The following is a 22,383-nucleotide window of genomic DNA, read 5'->3' on the forward strand; positions in this document are numbered from 1 at the left end:
TACCACTGTCGTATATAATGTACAAAGACTCTGTATGAAGCCTTAAGCAAAATCTGACACCCATTGGTGTGATTGTGTAGATGTCCACATACGTTTGGTCATATAGTGTACATGCTGGCAGCCACCCATAGAAATAATTTCTTGTGTGTGTGTGTGTGTGTGTGTGTCTGTCTCACCTGTTTCCATGCTTTCACTGCTATGTCCAAGGTATGTATAATGTGCTGCCCCACTGTAATCAACATGGGCTCCAAGAACATATTGAAATTGAACATCAGCTCTGTTTGCTGGGAGTGTGTGTATTTTTTAATGGCATGGCCCTGTAGGCTAAATGGTTGCAGGAGAGGCAAGAGGGTAAGGTTCCGGTAGTCCACTAATTGGCACTGCAGTGTGGAATACAAGTGCAGCTCCTGCCCTAGTTGAGCCCCATCACTCCAGTCTCGCACAAATGCTTTTGGCTCTCGCAGAGACACCACCGCAAACTCTTGAACAAATGGCAACTTCCTGTCTGGAAGGAAGGGACGGAGCCGCTGGGATGGAGCTATAGAGAAAAAAAAACAATTAGCTGCAAGCAGTGATGGGCCCAAGCATCCAGAGTACAGCAATGTCTGTTTCAACAGAAAGTGTTAGCATGTGCATGTTATAATGCAGCATCACTGAACATTACATGTAAACTTTAAGCCAAACTGCATGATATACAACTGAAAGGCAATACTGATCCAGAATTCACATTTCCTTTTAGCTGAATATAATGGATATATTAACATCATTCTGACTGTATGTGCCATGACTATTGTCCACAATCTAATAGACATTAAACGATTTATTAGCTTCACTTTCTGTAGCCAGCTGTAAGTGCTATGAAAATGATTACATGCACACACATAACTTAAGTCTATGTCAGATACTCTGGAATTACTACCTGATTCAATGTTGTGTCATGGATATTGCAACAAAATCTGACCATTTTTTTTAAACAGCTGATAAATCCTGTAGGAGGAGTGTTAAAAGATTTGGTTTAAGCCTCATTCAAAAGTCATTCTGTTGCTGGCTGGATGTACCATAAAAAAGAAATTAGTATTGCTATGTCTAAGTACCTCATCATTCAACATACATGTAAAGTTTAAGGTACACTGGGTTATCTCATTTGAAATTATACCACAGCTTCTGATGGCATGATATGACATTAATTTATGCCCTCACCGTGGAAACTCCAAACATATCAAAAGTTCCCTACATTTATAATCATGGATATGATATGCTGACCAGGTTGGGTTTAAAACCAATGAATCACATAGAAATATTTCAAAGTTTGGTACAAACAAAATACACACAGTCAGAAATGACAGATGTCCTGTTGAGTGGAGTTAATGGATGTGAATAAAGACTTAAGAGACCAACGTGCCCACAACATTTAATGCATTTATGTGAAATAGGATACCCACATTGAAGAAAATTGTAACAGCGGTGCTAATAAGCCCTGTGACCTTAATGTTACCTTTATGTGAATGTGTCACATTATGTAACAAATATTTTAAGTTTTTAAAGTGACATTGTGTCAAACTGTTTGAGATACTGACAATGTTCAAGATGCTGACATTTCCATTGCAATTTAGCATCAGAAATATCTTGACATCATGTTTAAATTATTTGGTATTAATTGGATATATCATCTAGAATGAGTATTTAAAAGTTTGGTTTATAAGCCTGTCTGTTTCCAGTTGCCAGCACTGAATAACTACTGGTATGTGTATGTAACCATGCCTCGTCACTTAAAATAAAGGTCAACTTTGGGCCTGCATGATGTATAGAAGATATATGGCACACTTCCTTTTTGTACGGTGTAATTGTGTTAATTAATTACCTCGCTATGGCAATACCATTAATGATATACTTTCCTTCACAAATTACTCCAAAAAACCAAAACTACACTTTCTTTTGCCAAATGGTGGCATTTTGATGATGAATCAATGTTGGCATGATCTATCTGACTATGCTCCATCATTTAATGTAAATTAAATAAAAATTGGGGCCTATTGCATAAATATATTGGAACTATACTGTGCCTGTTTGTGCAGTGTAATATGTTCATAAGGAAAGCATGGAAAAAAAAATATAGGGTAAAAAGTCCTATCCAAAACAGTAGGGCCCTTTGCATTCTTGGTAATCTCTCAATGTAGTAAGGTTTGGAAATAACAAAATCCAAAAAGACTGGATGCATGCACTATAGACAAAGGAAGAAGACAGTTGAAACAATACTTTGACAGTTGATGCTAGTAGACTATGTGTTCAATAAGGAGTTTCAGGTAAGTGTGGCTGTTACCTTTACCAAGCTGTTCCAGGTGATGGCACAGCCGTAGCTCCAGGTGGGCCAGTTTCACTGACACACCCAGTGATGGCACAAGCCACGGTGCAAAACAGGAGTCGACCTGCATACATGCTGCCAGTGCAGTAGGAGATACCAACTGCTCACAATGTAACTGGGAACCCGACTCACTTTCTGAGCTAAACAAAGACAGAAATATACTTCATAAATAATGCAACTGCAGTGTACTTCAGTAGTAGTGGATGTAGTAAAATTATTTGCAAAAGAAACAGAACATTATGGCATCAAAATGGAATTTATATATATGATGTGAGGAAAACAGGAAAAATAAGCAGGTTTAAGGATTTTTGATTTTGACAAATCTACGTGAAGGACCAAATTGTGATGTCTAGGCAGGGCTTGGATGTATCTAACACAGTTATATCCCTGTCAAAATTGCTGAGTTGTGAATAATATAAGCACAAACCTGCAAATGCACAGGCAGCCACATTATTAGGCAGCTGCACAATAGTATTTATCATGTTTGTGAAAATATATTATTATATTGTCATCCTATGTCAGGATTTTTCTTTGGATTTTAACATTTTTGGATCTGAGGGTGAAAACTGATACTTCAGAAAATATGGCAGAAAATGTTGGTGAGTTTAAACAGAATTTACCATGCACTGCAGTTTGTTTGTGACAGCATTCATATACAAACAACACTATCTAAAATTTCTATATAAAATTTTCATTAAAGGTATCATTATGTTCAAAGGTCACTCTTTTTAACATTTAGTCAAGTCTATATTCCATAAAACTTTAGTTAGGTTTCATATAGTACAGCTACAAGCAGTTTACTGCAAATAAATGACCTTGTAAGTCACCACCTTAACTTTAACTAAGCAAATAGATAAGAGCCTTCCTTTGGATAGTTACTGCAGTGATTAATATGTTTACAAGTTACATAAACATATTAACATACAAGTCATGGTAACAGGATATTTAACACTAACTGATGCAGTGAGGAGTTTGACATGTCAGAAGACATACCCAGTGGCCATGAAATTTGTTTTTTTGACATTTCGTCTAGACAGCTGTTGAATGATCAAAATTTTGTTCTACTGTTCGTTCTACTTTTTTCTACTTCTATTATTTTCAAAGGCAAGGTATATTCATTTTCCTGCACAATAATGCATTCAATTATTTTCATTACCAATACACACCTCTCATCTCCTCCATCTGCTGTATTGTTAACCACAACTCTCCAGAGATTAGAAGGCACAAGGTCACTCTGATATGTGTGGAAATTTAGTGTGGGCATTTTGAGCTCACACACATTGCTTTCAGACAGGTTGAACTCTCGGTATGGCACAAAAGCTCTCCTCAGTTCATCCCAGAACTCCAGACTGCATGGTACCTGTATAAGAGTTTGAGATTGTTAAACACAGATTCTCATACACAGAGTGAGAATAGTGACTATATTACAACTATTCAGGATTACAATAAACTCTCCTCATGGGCAGGATTAGAGGCATACCCCTTCGGAAAGTCTGTTCTGCTGCCTGTTTCAGTTTCACTGTGTACCTTCTCAGTGTTCTACAGGATTAACATTACCCCTGCTAATGCTACAAGTGGTTATCTCTGAACACATATTATAGTTTTCTCCTAAGGTGGGTCAGTTCTTCGGGACATTGTGACATTGAATTCTCACTATGGAACAACCCACAGTATGCTTCCCAAACAGTGCATAACAAGCAGTGTTCCATGTCAATTTCACTGACCCACTAGGAACTCTGCAGAAGGGTTCCAGGAAACAATAGCCATCTGACAAGGGTATTTATAGAAAATATTATGACATACAATCTGGGCATATTTGTGAATGTGCATCCTTGTGATTCCTACAAATGACAAACTGTGATAGAATCACAGTTATATACACAATTAGTACATTTGTGTATAGGATATAACATTTTAATTTGTAGTTGCCCAGAGGAAAGTAGGGTCAATCACCAGAAAAAAACAATCCTACTCCCTACCAACTTTTGGAAAACAAATTTTTTAATTTGAAATGAATGGTTAAATGAAATGTTTGTATGCTTGAATGGAATGCATTTAACTAAGTTATTGACACACTTTAATGTACACTGTAAATAAAGACAAAGACAGAGTCAACTTTATAATAATACTACATATTGCACACTGAGATGAGGATGTGAGCCATTAGGATCGGATTACAAAAGCAAAAAACCTGTTGCCAGATTAACTACACACAATACAAAAAGAATATATACCCATTTATTGACCAGATTATGATTGGACAAAATCTGAAATTTGATGAAAACCCTCCCTTTAGTGGAAAAAGACCAAATTAAGTGGAATTGAATAATTGGAGATTGGAGGCATCTTGATTGAATTGAAGAATGGATAGTGCAAACTATAGGGAAATGCTGCAAGAGAAACTGCTTTAGTAGGCTAAAAAACTGAAACTTGGGAAGAAATCTACCTTTCTGTAGGGTAGTGATCTCAAGCACCAGGCCAAACAACACAAAAGCTCAAGATTGACTAATAAAAAAAACCGTCACCCAGACAAAATCCTACTGTGATATTAATATCACAACATGTCACAAAAATATGTTCCAGGATAAATGCAACGTCTCACAAAAGGGTGGCTTTGCTGGTGGCCCAGAATAAAGGAAGTAGCATTCTCCTTTCTTAGGTACTGAAACACTTTGTTTTATCTCCTCATTGCCAGCAGTCTCCAAAGCCAAAGTTTGGCAGTCGGCATGCCACTTAAAAGTTAAAGTCTGTGTGCAGAAGACCACAAAAGTGTGCAAAGGCCTTGGAGCATCTGAGGCTAGGACAACAGTACTCACCTGTAGCACATCCCCCAGGTCAGCAGTGCTGATTTCTGGGTCTTCAGTAGTGTTGAAAGGCACAGGGGTAATGCGCACAAAGGTGAGAATTCTAGGTTCTGGATACCGCCACATCATCACACCAGGACTGTCCTCGGTCTCATTATAGAACATTACTTCATGCACACCTGGCAGCTTCTGAGAATCTATGGAAGATTGAGGATCAAGAAACTCAGTATAAATTAACTCACACTAATTTTCAGATGGCAATTGCATTGTAATGCATTAAAGAATCTTGACCAGAGTTAATAGTACATTTAACGCCACCCCCCTCTTTTCAGTCCATAGACAAGAACAATGTACCTGATCCCTGGATGTACCGGAAGATGCCAGTGCGCAGGTCATCTGAGGAATGTTCTGTGTGGTGGGAGCGTGAGCTAAGAGAAAGTGACTGTTGTGAGGGAATGGGAATTTCTTTGTCTTCCTCCTCCTGACTTTCGACCTCTTTCAGATAGCTCTGCAGATACTCTTGAATCAGACTAAGACAATTGTAGTGCTCCTGCCCCCAAAATACCTGAGAATCAAGAGGGAGAGACAGTGGAGAGAAAGAAAGAAGGTGCATGTAGGTTGCAGGTAAGGTGTGAATGCAATGTGCATGCTGGGTGTGAATGACTACATGAATGTGGAGTGTGTGAAAAGTGTTAACAGAATTCCTTGTAATATATTTAATAATTTTCTGTGCCTAGCAAATAACTGTAGTACTGTAATATTAATTTAGGAACTGTATTGTTCTCTTTTCTCTTTACCATCTTCTACATTTCTACACATAAAACACACAAACATACAAATATCAAAATCATGAACAAATTTCCATGTTTAGGATTAGGGGCTGTTTCTGCATATAAACATGATTATTAAAAAAACCTTTTTTGCACTCAGAAATGTTTTTAGCTCTGGAAAGGCTTAGCATCATGATAACCTCTATAAGAGGTTTGTGTACAGCTACAAGTTTGTGTACCTGTAGTAATCCTCCTCTCAGTTCCAGTAAAATTCTTGGTTGGCCAGTGTCAGGGCTACCACAGTGTCTGCACCAGAGGACATCCAGATCCAAACTGCAGGAGAATGGCCCAACAAATGCACTTCTGCTGCCCTTCAGACCCGTCTGCATCAACACATCCTCACAGTTCCATAAAACACACACTTCCTTTGCACTGTCTGTTCACAGAGATACAGAAACAAAGAGGAAGATTTCAACACAATATAATCCAAAAAATTGACAAGAAAAATTAAAGAATTATGAATAATTGTAAAAAGAAATACTCAGACTGAATGAGTGAAATTTTTTGAGAATGTGTGTTTGAAACAGAAAATTAATTGAAATGTCAAATTTGGAAATTGTAGACTACACACAGTAGTTTTGAAAACTAGGGAGGTTATGGCAGTTTCTCTGTAACATGGCAAGCAATAATTTGATTTGTCTTATTAAATTCAATGGAGAGGGGAAAAAAACTGGTGAGATTTATACAGTCATTTAAAAAAGAATGTACACCCTCCTTCAATTCTATGCTTTTATTAATTAGGGCCTACACAACAATTGTTTCGGACCTCAAAAACATCTACACATATAAATAACCTCAGGTGACAACAAAAAACAACACTCAAATTTGCAAGAAGGAAATCAACATTAAAAATAAACCCTTCCTACTTCCCAATCATTAAACAAATTATGAGCAGCCAGATGTTACTAATGAAATGCACAAGATTAGTTAATACTTCTATGACTACTTCTGGCTCTTTGGTGTTTTGGAGCATTCTGGTGTGTGCCTACATCATGCCAAGAAGATGCAACAATTGCTTCTTTCAGGTCATGGCTCATGTCTTGACCAGAGCGAAGCAACTGCAGCTGCTCAACAATCCAAGAAAAGTTATAAGGCCATCTCAAAATATTCTGCAGTTGAGAAGGATTGTTAAGAAATGGAGAGGCTTCACAGAAGTGAGCATCACAGCAAATTTTAAAAGCAGTATCGTGTGCATGTTTAGATATGGTGTTGATTTTTTCCCCCTGCTATATTAAACTGATTCTGAACTGATAAGACATGCCAAAACATAAATTAATGGAGACAGCTTGATTTACATACAGAGAGAGAGAGAGAGGGACATAGAGAAAGAGATGGATTGATAGAAAGATATCTGTATAATCATTTGGCTTAAAAGCAATGCACTGACCAACTGGTTGCTGTACACTCTTTGTGCTCAGTACAGCTGTCATACTGGACACAGAAAATGTGAGAGTGGGTTGGAGAGGGTGCTCCATTTCCATCATGACGATCATCTGCACAGTCTGGAGAGAGACCTTATAAAAGGGACCGAAGGTCTGAAGGATGTTTGCTATTCGACTGGAAATCGAAGGAGAGACTGCATTGCTGTCACTCAGATTGGTGCTGTGAGATGCCTCAGGGAAGCAGGAAGAGGTGCCAAGTACATTAAACCCATCTGAGAAGATTTTCCTCCATGTCTTAATCTGCTCCAGCTTAGTGGGTGTTGGGTTCACTTTCAGTGGCCTACATAGCTCCACCTTTAGCTCAGCTGTGCAAACAAAAATATGGAAAAAAAAAAAAACAGGCAAACAAAAACATTTAATAAATATGTTTCTGTAAGTTAGTCAACTTACATAATGCTACTGCTGACTGTGAGCCAGTAAGTATGTCACAAATGAGCAGAAAACAAGTTAATGTTTATGGGTACTTTGGCGGTTCTCTTTTTTGGTTAGTGACGAATTTCCCCATGATAAATATGAAAAATTAATAACTAAAATGTTATTCAGGAAGCTATGCTAGTGAAGTACAAGAGCCTGTGATGTGTTTACCACATGGTCCAATAGAATTGGTATATTATTCATTTATTTATATTTATATAGCGTTTTATTGCATATTTTCTATCTGACATTGTCTTCAGATAGGGGACTCATTGGTCTTGTTGTATTAAGTCATCCATTTTATTTATCCATTATGCTCTTGCTAAAGTAGTGTTCTTTGGCCAAGTATCCCAGATGAAACACTTCCCCTTGTGTAGGTCTCACTTGTGACAGCTAATGCCAGGACATCTTGCTGAAACATTCAGTGAAGTGTCTGAATGAAGCACAAGGATTATGGTAGACTATGGGAGGTCCTTCAATATTTCTCTGCATTTGAGTGTGTGAGTGTGTGTGTGTGTGTAACCCCACCTGGCCCATTAAGGAAGTCTCTGATGCAGAGAGAGAGAAGAGGCGGAGGGATTCCAGTCCTGCTATCTACCTCTCCTGCCACTGTCTCTAACCAAAAAACACTGTAATCTAGAGATTCTGGCAGAGACTTTCCTGTGTCTGAGAATAATAAAAATAAATACAGAAATAATTAATGGAAAGAAAAGAGAAAGTTAAACTGCAAATCAAATTGTTACTCAAATTAAAAAATGTGTCCACACTAGAGGACCAACGCTACAAAACAGAGACATTTTCCCATCAATTATCCTGAGTTTGTGGTGCCTTGTAAGTGGTAATTTTGCATTAAACATTAAAGTTGAATGTCAACTTTACCTACAGTAACTCCAAACAAACATTTCTTTAGAAACACTGCTAAACACCTTGATGAAAATGAAATAGACAAATTTATCCAGCATATTTATAATATTTATCTATAGACATGACTTGAGATGAGCCACTTCTTGTATTAGTTGCAGGTAAGCAGAGCTGGGACCTGAGAGATAAGACTAGATCAGAGAAGTCTGTTTGACTTAAATGCAGTAAGAAGCAAGGTAGCCTACCCTGGTAGGTGTAATCACAGGCAACTCCCTTCACTGTGAGGTCAAACAGCGAGAGCTCTAGGCGCTGTCTGCGCTGATGGCAGCTTAGAAGGACAGATGGCTGGGTGAGCTGCAGGAAAAGAAGCGGCTGCAACAGACCTCCTTCTACACCCCGTCTCCCAGGCTGTCTGACGACAGTAACACCCAGTGCTTGCCTTACGTGTTCCCTGCTAGAAGCTGGCAACCCTTCTGACATAAGAAATCCTGTCCCTGAAGAATTATTGGGCAGATCTCCTGCTGTGACCAGCTCAGGCATCTGAGGCTCAATATTTTCTGAATTTTTCTTAGGTATGTTGAATTTCTTGTGTGTATGTTCAGTGGATTCTTTAGTTGATGCTGAATCCTGGGTCATTATATAAGTCATGAGAGTGAGGCTGCCGGCAGTCAGAAAAATGTCAAAAGGGATGAAGGAGAGATTCTTGGTGATGGTAGGCTGACGGGACAGGCATGTTAGTTGTCGGTGGCTAGTGGTCCTGTGTTGGTCATAATGACCAAAGCGCAGGTGTTCACTGTCACTGCCAAAACCACTGTCCTGCCCACAGGGGACAGACCCCATCCTCGAAGTCTCCACATACCCTGCAGTATAAACATTTCCACGGTGAAGGGTCTGCTTGTGCTTCTACACATGTAAAACACAAACCCCATACATGCAACACAGACACACACACACACACACACACACAGAAGAAGAAAAATAAAAACACATTAGACAAGAAAGCACTACAAATGAATTAAAGATGTAAATACATACCATTTATCCAAATGTGTATTAAGGACCAGAGATGAAAGGGTACACCGTTTTATGTGACTGTATCTATGTACTGGGGCATGGTACTGTCCTGCACCTGTCTCTCTGGCTTAAAATGATCATCTACATTTTCACTGCAGCTATAAAAATATATAAAAGCAAACATTCTGAATTATTAGGGAATAAACGGATTCACACCAGTATTTATCATCCGCAGACAGATGGGCTAATCGAACATAAGAGGAATACAAATGCTAGAGGAAATTCCACTGCAAACCACAGGGCCTGAACCAACCAGTACCTTCTGAAAGAAAGTTCAGGAGTAGGATTCAGCTACAAACTACCTCCTAAGGACATAACCTCAAAGCACAAAAGAAGCACTGTTTTTTTCAACAAAAAACAAAAGACCTTTCAGACATCACCACATCATGCACACATCTGAAACACCAAACCCCAATTAGGTCATAGAGCGGTTCTGTGGGCTGCCTTGGTTACTGCTTGATAAACAGCAACACGGCTGGGAAAATATGTAAAAAAGAAGTGAGTATAAAGAAAGAAATGCAACTTGGAGAGCTCCCTGTGAAGAAAGGAGGCTATCCCTAGGCAAATAAAAGCAGGAAGACTGCTTAAAGCCATAGTGAAAAAAAGAAAGAAGGGTGTGAAATGTTTTAATGTTTGGAAAAAAAGTATGGGAAAAACACTTCAACAACAACAAAAAAAAAAACAAACACTTGAAGTCCATGCCAAAAACAGAATGGCCACATTTCCCATCTAAGTGCACTATAATTGGCCAGAAGAGATATGTGAAAAAAACTTATGCGTAACTTGTCAGCACAGGGGAGCTCTATCTTATAGAAACAGTGATTAGAGACAAACATTAACCAATAACTCCATTAGTACCTTAACCAATAACTCCATTTACATTTATGATATTTAGCAGATGCCCTTACCCAGAGAGACCTACAGAAGGGCTTTTAAGTCTCTATTAATAAATACATTTTGATACGGGTTCACTAGGTCAAAGACTAAGAATACCCTAAATCTAAAAACTCTGCTAAAGACTCAGCTAGGACATCTAGAGGTAGGTTATCCCACCAGCAAGCTACCCAAAAAAATGGAGCAATGGTGTGGGGGAATTTAGGAAATAAACAAATCTTTCTGATGGAAATGTGATATCAAAATGTCAGATTAGCAGAATATCTAACTGAATCATGTTTTCATATGATTTCATATGACAGATCATGTGATTCTGTATTATTTGCCCCACATTAGGTCCCTGCCCCAATGGCAACATTCTCACTTCAGACAACAAGCCTTAAAAATCATCAGATTTATCTGGATTCCGAATGACATCATGATATTTTGTGCTATGTCATATTCTTACCGAAAGCTGCAGACATACACAAAACAGGAAGTCCTTTCACAAGATAACATCCAAGACTGTGGATATACCGGGGAACAATGTTGGATCAATTGTGGGGAAAGCTGCTTCATACCACAATGATTGCCTAGACAAAGACATCCCACAAACTGTCTCTCATAATCAGAGAAAGAAGCGAACGTTTTGAGTTCTGTAGCAGAGACTGGAGCCAAGGTGCACCAGAAAAAGATATTAAGGGCTCTGCACACATCTGGCCTGTATGAAAGATTGTCTACACTAGAGGTTTTCCAAAAGCATTAGTGGCCTAAATAAAATGTGAACCAAGGTTTTGTGGTCAGATGAGACAAAAAAAATAAGCTTTTTGGTCCCCCCCCCAAAAAAAAATTCTATGCGTGACACAAACCTACAAATACCATTCCAATACTGAAGTATGGGCTGGAAGCACACAGTGAGGATTGTTTTCCCTCAGTGGGGATTGTGGGTCTCATCAAAATTGAACAGAGGATGGGTGGATGGTGCAAAATACAGGGAGATACTGAGAGAGAACCTAATTCAGTCTGCTGAATAAAAATAAAGCTTGAGAAAATTCACTAACAAGACCAAAGAAACACGGAAGTGGTTAAAACCAAAACAGTGAATGTTCCACAATGGCCGAACACGATCCAATTGAGAAAATGTGGAACTATTTAAAAATTGTGGACCATAAATGTAATCCAACCAACCTGAACAAATCAGAGGCAAATCTGACAGGAAGAATAGGTGAAAATCACTGCCAAACAGTGTGCAAAGCTGTTAGGTACTTACCCAAACAGACAAAGTTGTTATTGAAGTAAAAAACTTGTTTTGGACACACTACACTAGCATAGTTCATCCATGAAACAAATTAGCACTGAGTCTCAAATCACATACTTATGTACTATTCTAAAAAGTTATCGATTAACACAGGGACATTAATTCAGGACACACTGTTGCTTCAGGGTTCCTCATAAGGGATAAATATTCATTTAAACTTTATAACATTTATTCTATGTTTCTATACTTCTGTATAGCTGCTTTGAGACAATGTCCATTGTAAAAAAAAAAAAAAAAAAAAGGTGCTATACAAATATAAATGAACTAAAAAGTCCTACATTATAAATCTGACATCGAAAAAAGTAGGTGGGTTAAGGCTTGGGGTTACAGACCCCTGGTCATGTCCTGTTTTTGTTTGATAGAAGGTACTCTATAATTATGTACTGTCATTTACCTCTGTGCTTTTTTCTGAAGACCCAAAAATAACCATGTTGGAAAGGATCAGCTGTTGGATGAGCTGCACCTGAGACAAACTTAGAAACATCTCCAGGGCCGATGTGACATTTAACTCCAGACTATGTCCACACACCACAATATCCTACAGAGAGAGCAAGAAAAAAATAAAGAAGACAATATAGTAAGAGGGTGAAAACACCATGGAAGCCCCTGGGACATGCAGAGTTCCCACACCACATTTGTTTCTTTCCAGTCAGCTAACCACTATGGAACTTCTTCCCCTGTCTGTTGCCTTGTATAGTTCAGTTCTAATATTTTCCAAAAGTTACAGTTTGTACAGTGTTATCATTTTTTTTTTACAGTTTTACAGGTTGGAAGTTTTACATTTAATAAATAAATAAACAAACAAACAAATAAATAAACCAGATGAGATTATCACTTCTCACTGAGAGTGTGTGTGTGTGAACACACACACACACACACACAAACGAGACACTGTATGTAGAATTTTTAAAAATGTGTGTATTGGTGTGTATAGACGAGATCTAAATCCATGACTAATCACTTACAAATACAAACTTACAAACTTACAAATGTTTCTAAAAATGGTCCTGTTTGTACCTCCATTGGACTGTTGTCAGAGGTGACAGGTTTACTGTAGATGATCGCAGGAGCTGCAGTGATGCGTATGGAGAAGTCAGTCAGGATAGGCGTGAGGATTGCTCTCCTCTCCTGGTGCTTCTGGATGCTAAAAGCAGACACACAGATGCATGGAATTCATTAAATTCAAACATTGACTTGCCCTGCAGCCAGTGTTAATACATGAGCGTGCTACAAAATATTGATTCTAGAAAACAAATAAAACGTTTAATGACTAAAGCTATGTAGACACAGGCAGCGAATTTCTCACTGCAAGTTGCCAGTTGCTGTCCTATGAAGTCGCCAGTAATTATTTGTACTACTGGTTGCCTTACTATTGCTGCTAAAATTAAACATTCTAGAGATAGAGCATATGTATATAAAATATATCATTGTATATATGCATCATATCATCAAAATGAAGTAGAAGCAGTGTGTGTCACATGGCTAATTAGAAGCCTGCATGGAAGTACAAGTGTTTCTAATAAAGTGAGTGTTTGTTATATGATTCGTAGTGTACTCCATTTTGAATGACATAATTATCAATAAAGTCATAATAGCCCCCCAAAATATAAGAACAATACAATACAAAACATACTCCAATACAAGGATCTGAATACATGGATCAGCTTAATAATAAGCAAAATAATAAATAATGCAGGGTAGGGATATTGTGTGTAATGTTTTATTAGAGTCCATACAACTGTGGCCATGTTTCCTAACAGCTCCATATTAATGGGCTACAATATGAAAGACCTGAGAATCAGCTGTGAATGGTGTGGTGTAGATGGCGTGAGACTTACCTGCTGGCCATGTTCCACTCCAGTGCTGGATTTTGAGAATTTCTTTCACCTTCAGTTGGTGTGCTGCCCTTCGTTCCTTCTGCCTGAGGCTGAAGCTGCCCCCATTGTGCAGTGCCCAAATTGATGCTTTGGAGGTCGATTTGATATTGACGATCCTCAACCTCTGACCCTGGGTCACGCAGAACACCCAGATTCAGTGCTCTTCTAAAGAAATGGGGAAAAAGAACAGGGTTGGTAGAAAAGTGCTCCAGACGCAACACATCAGTGATCATAGGATTCGCTAATGTGCTTTCATTTCAGTATTCCACAATACGATATGCCTCTTTGAGTCACACTCAGAAACCATTCTTTATTTCAATAGGCTTGAAGGCTGATGGTCATAACTATATATTTCAGGGAGCAGATGCCCTGTAATTAAGGGCCAACATGCAGTCACCAAGTCTTTGTAATATCTCTTCTTACTTTGGGCTTATTTATACAGTCCACAGTTCAAGCTTGAAACTAACTTCCCTCAGTCACACCAAGCCTTTTTCTTTGCCATTTTTTGAAGAACAAAGTTTGGTCAGGGATTTGGTCAGGGATGAAGGACTCAAGTTAGTGAGCAAGCTATCATCAAGTCAACAACAAAAGACAGAAGCCTGAGTAATAAGTTATACATGTACAAAAACATAACATGATGATCACAAAATCCTGACAGTCCCAAATTGCACTATAGTTAGTAATAATAGAAATCCAGTGTAATTTAAATTGAATTATGCAATGTAGAATATAGTTGTAAAGATAGCTCAAGCTATTACAAGTGCTGACTGACTGCATGCTGTTTGTTTTTGCACAGTAATGAAAGGTTTTTTTTTTTGTATTTTTTGCGTTGTAAGTTATTGTAGATTTGTGTTTCAGCAATCAATCAGGCAGCTGATAAATGAACCAACCAACCGAATATACAATAATGAGGAGAAACTAGAGAATATGGTGTGTATGTTACACTCACTGGTAGATGACCTTGTAGGGTTGAGTGTATGGAGTGTACTCACTGGTAGATATCTTTTCGCAGTATGGTACGGGTGAGAGGATTATCTGCTTGAGGAGCCACACTGACTGATCCTATCTTGAGAACTAGTGTGTCCTCTGTCTTCTCCTTCAGATGAAAATCTGCATACCCACAAATTAAATCATCAATCACATTCAGCTGATGTCTTATTAAATACTTTATGAAGAATGTAGTTGATGTATTGCTGTTATAGGAATTAATCCATAGCTTACTGCTGTCCTGAAGAGGGCAGAAGACTCGGATCACACTGGTAGTGACATAGATGAGTGGCAGACTGCTTGAAGAGAAGGAACAGCCTCTCATTGGCTGGCCAGCTGACCGGTACTCTTTCACTGCCCATCTGGAAGGTGGAGGCGAGACTGTGTGGAATACCTGGGTTATGCTGGCCAGTAGGGGGCATGAGAGCACCAGGTCAAATGGCTGAGCAGTCAGCAAGATTTCGTGCAGATGCTGTGGGGAGCCATCAGACCCAGCACTATTCAGCCTCTGAGGTCCTGCTGTCTCTTGTCGTGCGGTTAGCTTATGGAGGACATTGCAGGTCACAGCTTGTGTGTATGTAAGTGACAGGAAGCCATGAGGCTGCTGACATGCTTCCAAAGCCTTTGCTGCCATCTGTTCATCCAGGAAACCACATACAGCCAATCAAATGTCAATATGAGGCACTTAGACATGGTAAGACATGAAACAATTGAATTACATATAGACAATGTGAGTAACACTAATATATAATCTGTAGAAAGCGGACCAACAACTTTAATTAGTTGATGTTTCATAGTTGTCTGAGTTTGAAGAGTTTGTGAGCCCTTAAGAAGGTTTTGTATTTCTGCATAGTTTGCTTAAGTAACATGATTCAAAATATCAATTTAAAATGATACTTAAATAAATAGACAAATCTGAGTAAATCGACAAGTAATTGAAAAAAAAGTAATTTCACAGATTTTCCAATGGGCAAATATAGAATAAATATCTTGCATCAGTGACCTTTTATTTGTACAGTGACTACACATATTTGTAAAGATGTTCATGTAAAATGTTGTGTCTTTACTGAACAAACACAACATCACTTATGTAACAGTAGGTCCAAGAAACATCACATTTGTAGCTTTCAGATATCCTTACGGACTTTTTCGCTGCCCAGCAGCAAAGGTGTTGCAACCCTATAGTTTATGCTTATATTATTATATAATATTATTAAGATTTTAAATGTTTTTACACAAAAAGTTTTAGATTTTATTTTCTAGGATTGTTGGCAATAAAATCACAAAACTGATGTTAAACTACTCTGGAGAGCCTGAACCTCTTCACCAACTTCACCCTTGATAAGGTTCATCTTCTTCTTCTTATAATAATAATAATAATAATAATAATAATAATAATAATAATAATAATAGTTGTTATTATTGTTATTATTTGTATCATTATTAAATACAAATTAATCACATGTTCAGTCATCAGGACATTTTTCTCATACACAGATTTGAAAGGATGAATTAGATGGACCTGATAGCTTATTAAGGAAACTGAGAACTCAGCAGCCTACTACACACACACACAAATGTCTGACTTTGGAATCTCATACAAAACACAACAGATTATGAGATTAAACAGATTAAAAGATTAGAGGACGGCTTGAAATGGTGCATCGCTCAATTAGAACTGTTCAGTCCTTAAGTGTGTGTGGGTGTAGAGCAGGGGTGTCCAATCTTATCCAAAAGGGCCAAGCAGAAGCTATACCTGATTCCAACTGGCTAATCAGTAGACTCAGGTGTGGCTTCTGCTCAGTTGGAATGAAAACCTGCACCCACACTGGCCCTTTGCGGATAAGATTGGACACCCCTGGTGTAGAGGCTGTTGGAAACTCTAAATTGCCAAAAGAGGGGGAAGACAGAAGCGCTTACAGGAGAAAAGAAGGCAGAGAAGTGGCTGAAGGAGTCTTGGTGCTTGGCTTGGCGGAGCAGCAGGGTACGTCGGTTCAGTTTGTCCGTGCAGGATAGCAACACCCCGCTACACACACCTGGCCACATGGGACCAGCCTTCCCACTAGAACCCCAGTGCAAGGTTAGAAGGAAAAAAATAAAAAGGAGAAAAGACATGATTTTAATTCATTTGTACCAGAAGATGCTGAAAAGGATGGAAGTAGCACCAATATGGTGAAATAAAAGACTCTTCCACATGACAATTTCTTTAGCAAAATGATTAGAAAGGTCATCAGAGGGCCTGAATACAAATTTGATTGGATTTGTGTGATTTTGTTCTTTATTTACTATTGTATTATCCCTACAATATTATTGTACTCAGTGATGTTTATTCTGATTCATTACCCGACCCAGCAAAGTTAACAGATTTTTTTCAGACATTCTCCAAAAGATCATTGTCGTTTTCTCCCCAGTGAAATGGGAGAAATAAATATAAATCTGGGACTATCTATGCAAGACTTCTGACCTCTACAATGTTAACTTCCTGAAAGTCCCACCCCTATCCTCTCTCAACTTCATGAGTACTCTCAGATTCTGTCAAGGTAAATAGAGATTTATTAATACATGTATTTTACTTAGTTAACATTAGACCTGTATATATTTAATATCCATATGGAAATGGTACTTTCATTTTCCATCTGGATGAAGGAAGGCTAAAAAAAAATTTCACCTAAAAAGTAGAAATTGATTTTACATGTAGGCTTAAACCTTTACCTATAACATCAATTGCCGCTGCCAGTACAGGAAAGAAAATGCTCATTTTGTAGTCTTTTGTAGGCTGTTCTAGATGATTAAATCACTTATTTGATTTTTAATGGAAGCTCATAACAGAAATGTATATTGATGAACAAGCAAATATGATGGGGTATAAAAAGTATACATCACCATGTAAGTTTCAGTAAAAAGCAATACCACCCAGCTTCACCCAGAACCAAGAGAATCAATCAGCAATTAATTACATGAACCATCTCAGACAATCAGAGGAGGAACAGAGAGAACCACACAGGAGACAAACCCTGCAATGCATTTTTGGAACTTTCTGCAGTTAGTCTACAGCACATTTGCAGTCTGTGGATGGGATCAGCTCTGATCACTGCTGCTCCCATTACCCTCCTATGCTGCAGACTAACTGTGTCTGTTCCTCTGTAAAGTTTCAATTTAGCAGCATGATCTATAGCTGCAGGATCTCACCACTGCTTTCTCCTTGCACTGCAGAATCACTCCTTCAAAACAGTCAGCCTCACCTGGTCTAGAACATAAAGCCTATCTCATCACACAAACTCAGCATATACACGCTCATCTATAACGTCTCACAAATTAGTGATTAAAACAGTGAAGTCATGTAAACAGTTTACAGTAAATTGATGTTTTCAGCCAAACAATGCAACACAAATGAACAAATAATGCAAACACTGTCAATACAGTATACGAATCATTTTCTTTCACCTACTATCTATTTCCCATTCTCTCTGTGGGTCCTACCTGCTTCTGTAATGGTCAATGTTGAAGCTGCTCACTTTACATTTCAGTTTGGTGTACACGTCCTGCATGTCCACTGAGGCACTTAGATCCTCCAGTTCACTGAGCACACAGATCTCTGTAAACAAACAACTCTATTCACTACATACACACACTCAACACATAACTTAAACAATCTCAGGCAATATCAAGTTTTATTATATTAAGATTCAATCTATTTTATTTTATTAAGTACATCAAACAAAATGCTGAGAAATTAATCAAGAGCTTCTTTTTGTCAAAGTCAAACAAAGTAAAGAAGATAAAGTTTCTTTATTATACAGTACTACTGGGTCTCTTTTTATATGGGTGCAGTGCTTTAATCACTTACATACACACACTACCATCTGAACATCATATATATATATATATATATATATATATATATATATATATATATATATATATATATATATATATATATATATATATATATATATATATATATATATATATATATATATATATATAAGACAACAGATCTGATTCCCCCCCCAAGTAATCAAAAATACTGGAACATATACCAAGTTGGAATTCACATTTAAAAAAAAAAAAAAAACAGATGGCTAGGGTGAAGTATCTGCTCATGATCCAAATATTGCAAACCTAAGTTGTGCCATATTCTTTTTAGAGAAAATAGGGATTTTCCTAGCCTGAACTGTGTTGTCATGAACAAACATTTAATGTGCTTAGAGAGGCCTGTAGGATGCATGCTTTGAGTATAAAACTTTGGATTGGATTTGCTAGGATTCCCACTACTAGAAAGTTGGGCAACTGAATTAAAGGCTCTCTGTTAACAATACTTCTCACTGTAGAACGGTGAATGACAAATTGTTCAGGGATGACCTTATGCAGCTATTTGCTTGGCCATATATTGGTGATAAAACTGATAAACTGTTATTTATGACCAGATAAATATAAACACATTTGAATTAAAGAAAGGTGTACTTTCTTTTTTTTCCCCAATGACTGTATTATTAGAATGGCATGTTAAATTTGCCTGAACAATCTAAGAAAATAAGCAAATAGGAAAAGCCTCTGATCACTGACACTACACTGCCTGCATCATTAATGTGTTAGATGTGTAAATATTCAGTGATGACACACGATTGTCTCTTCTGCCTGTGAGGAGAACAATGCTACCTGTCTTTGTCTTTGGGTCTGGAGCAAACAGTTTGACAGTCAGTTTGGGCAGCATCCACTGCATCCACAGGCTAACCTTCCCACTGGCACCACCAATTGTGCTTGTCTTTTGCTCCAGAGTTATCGGCTCACAGAAGGAGGGGTCCTCACCGGTCGGCACAGATTCACCCTGAGTAACACATAGTTATTTAATTTTCATTAAAATAATCCATATTTACAATATGTATTTAGTCAAGACTGTGGCCTGCAGGTGTTTGCTCCTGATAGTATGGGTTAGAAACTGCCAAGGATCCAGCTGAAGGGAGTTGGTCTAGTGTTTTCCAACCATAACTACAGGCACATATTAAAATTAAGAAGCATTTATACATTTATATTTATGGCAGACGCCCTTATCCAGACTGACTTACAGAAGTGCTTTGATGTCTGTTAATAAATACATCCTGATACGTGTTCACTGGGTCGCAGACCAATACTAACATAAGTCTAAAACTGTAACAGGGAGGTAATATACCAAAAAAGAGACAACACCTTTTTAAATAATTGAATATATTGCTAATATAAGCACTTCAGGAAGAGGTAGGTCCTTAGGCATCATCTGAAAACTGCCAGTGACTCAGCTGTTTGGGCATCTAAGGGAAGTGAATTCTGCAACCTAGATGCCCAAACAGAGAAGAGTCTTGATGCATGCCTTCCTTTTACCCTGACAGCGGTTGGAACCAGTAGTGCAATGCTAGTGAATCAGAGGGCGCGTAGTGCAGTATGTGGTGTTGTCAGTGCATGGTGTGAGAAGTGCTTTGAGGTAAGTGGGTGCTGGTCTGTTTTTGGCTTTGGTGGCAAGTATCTGTGAAACCCAGAAACCCAGTAGAGGGATTATAGTTGTGGGGTGGTGTGGGAGATCTTATATAATATGTTATATCTTAAAATATATGCAAGTAAAACAAAATAGAAACACTAGTCTGTAGTCAGAAGACATTAAGTAGCTAATCAGATTAGAGCCTAGAAAATGCTGTTTACATCGGTGTAGTTATTGAAAATCTCTCAGAGTGGTTTACTTACTTGATGGGTTCACTGACTACCAGAAGCAATCAATACTTTATTAACTATATTCCTCTATTAAAACTAACTATATTAAAAATATTTCTCTGCTCCTTTGCCATGTGCCTAAAATCTGTTGGTAAGGAATATGGCCTCATCACAGTCCTGAGGCTGTACTGGTTACATCTGAAAATAACTTACAACTGACTTTGATCAGGGTTTGTTTTTCCTTGCTTTTGTTGCTTGATTTGCAAATACCATAGGACACAATATTCTTCTTGACAGCTTACAAAGTGTTGGTGGAATTAATGGAACATTATTTCTTTCTGACGTACACACATAAATAAAAGTTTCAGTAAACACACCACACATTCTACACCAACACTACAGTTACTTGACCACCCACACACAACCACCCCTGCAATGTAAGTGATAGGTTTAGGTGCAAAGGGTGTGATACATGTATAACCGACCTCTGTGGGGGAGCCCAGGTCAGCTGAACGACTTAGGCTGACATTATCAGGAGGAATAGTGCCTGCACTACTGTGGAAGGGGGAGGTAGATCCAGCAGGTGGTGGAGGAGTTTCCCCTTGAAAGCCAGATGCATGCCACAAGATTCCTCTTCTCTGCAGACAGTCCCAAATACTGCTCCAATTTAGAAACAGCTCATATAACAGTTGGACCTGAAAGAAGGAACGATTAATTAATATTTAATTAATTAATAACTAAATGTCCTCACTTTATAGTGGAATGCATTACTAACAGAAGCTGCATTAAGTATCCCTGGTATGGACAAATGAACTCAAATATGTACCAAAAACCTTGTAAACAAGTCTAAGGTGCTGAATGGTGCTACTACTGTAATGATTTTGGTCTTCTCTGACTTTAACTTTAGTGAAATTTAAATAAATATGAAGTACAGTCTGCTACTAAATTATAATGAAGAACTAACTGATTTTCTAGTCACCAGTAGACTAAAGGTAATTTAATTTATCTGAAATGAATATTACAAACATCAAACCCTTTTGTAGGCTAAAATAACCCTGGTTTAAACACGTGTAGGTTAAAATAACCCTGGTCTATGGTCGACAGACTGTTCTTGAGCCCTTTTTTTATTGGAATTATCTTGTAAAAGCCCCTAAATGGTCATAGTCGGCGACGAGATAAAAATCTAAAACCAAAACACTGAGAGAATTTATTTTATTATTGGGGAGATTTAAATGGTCATTAAGAACTACAGTTGATCTTAAACATTCCTGGAAAGAAGGAAAAAAAGAAAAAACATTTTAGGAAGGAAGACTTCAACACCTATCTATGTCCCTGCTTTAATTAAATCTTTTCTTTAACTCTCTACCTCAAGCCATGCCTCTGTACATACCCTCTTCCTACTGTACTGTACTAGTCTAGTATTGAACCTCAGAAAATAAATAAATAAATAAATAAATTTGGACAGGAGGCTAGCAAATAGTTTAGCTTTTAAATGTAGTATAGGGGGAAGTGTGGTGTCGTACCTGTGGATTGGAGACTTTCAAGTGAAGTGGTTGTAGGTCTACATGCAGGCACATGATAAAGGCATGTCTGGAGTCGAGAGATGGAGAAGTCGGCTGTAGTTTGTGAGAGGTGACAGCGAGGGTAGAGGTACACCCTACCGGTTCCAGGAGAGAGAGAGAGCGCTGATGGCCCAGCAAAGTATATATGCTGAACTGGCCTACTGTCACTGTCCAGGGGAAAGCATCACCTACACACACATGCACAGAAGCACATAATGTATACATATAGAACAACGTCACAAAACAATGCTACTTATTTTAAAAAACAGGTAATTTTTCTTTAGCTTCTGAGCTATC

At 38.1% G+C, this 22,383-nt stretch overlaps 1 protein-coding gene across 5 annotated transcripts in view; it reads right to left on the reverse strand.

Moving 5' to 3' along the window:
* LOC131344108 (intermembrane lipid transfer protein VPS13B-like) overlaps positions 1–22,383 on the reverse strand; it is a 91,237-nt gene that overhangs the window by 17,418 nt on the left and 51,436 nt on the right. For 3 of the 5 annotated variants that reach the window (XM_058376089.1, XM_058376087.1, XM_058376088.1), the window contains 19 exons: positions 22,048–22,274; positions 21,010–21,219; positions 19,502–19,670; positions 18,323–18,437; positions 16,763–16,904; positions 15,077–15,476; positions 14,848–14,965; positions 13,817–14,020; positions 12,996–13,122; positions 12,373–12,516; positions 8,959–9,616; positions 8,381–8,518; positions 7,384–7,743; positions 6,176–6,372; positions 5,521–5,731; positions 5,179–5,363; positions 3,529–3,722; positions 2,321–2,502; positions 177–538 (listed from right to left, as the gene is read on the reverse strand). In XM_058376089.1, the coding sequence (XP_058232072.1) occupies positions 177–538; positions 2,321–2,502; positions 3,529–3,722; positions 5,179–5,363; positions 5,521–5,731; positions 6,176–6,372; positions 7,384–7,743; positions 8,381–8,518; positions 8,959–9,616; positions 12,373–12,516; positions 12,996–13,122; positions 13,817–14,020; positions 14,848–14,965; positions 15,077–15,476; positions 16,763–16,904; positions 18,323–18,437; positions 19,502–19,670; positions 21,010–21,219; positions 22,048–22,274 (4,343 nt within the window). Of the gene's footprint in view, positions 1–176; positions 539–2,320; positions 2,503–3,528; positions 3,723–5,178; positions 5,364–5,520; positions 5,732–6,175; positions 6,373–7,383; positions 7,744–8,380; positions 8,519–8,958; positions 9,617–12,372; positions 12,517–12,995; positions 13,123–13,816; positions 14,021–14,847; positions 14,966–15,076; positions 15,477–16,762; positions 16,905–18,031; positions 18,090–18,322; positions 18,438–19,501; positions 19,671–21,009; positions 21,220–22,047; positions 22,275–22,383 lie in introns of all 5 variants that reach the window. The other 2 variants (XM_058376091.1, XM_058376090.1) reach the window with 1 other exon arrangement.

Source organism: Hemibagrus wyckioides, linkage group LG23 (genome assembly GCF_019097595.1).
Source record: "Hemibagrus wyckioides isolate EC202008001 linkage group LG23, SWU_Hwy_1.0, whole genome shotgun sequence".
NCBI lineage: Eukaryota > Metazoa > Chordata > Actinopteri > Siluriformes > Bagridae > Hemibagrus > Hemibagrus wyckioides.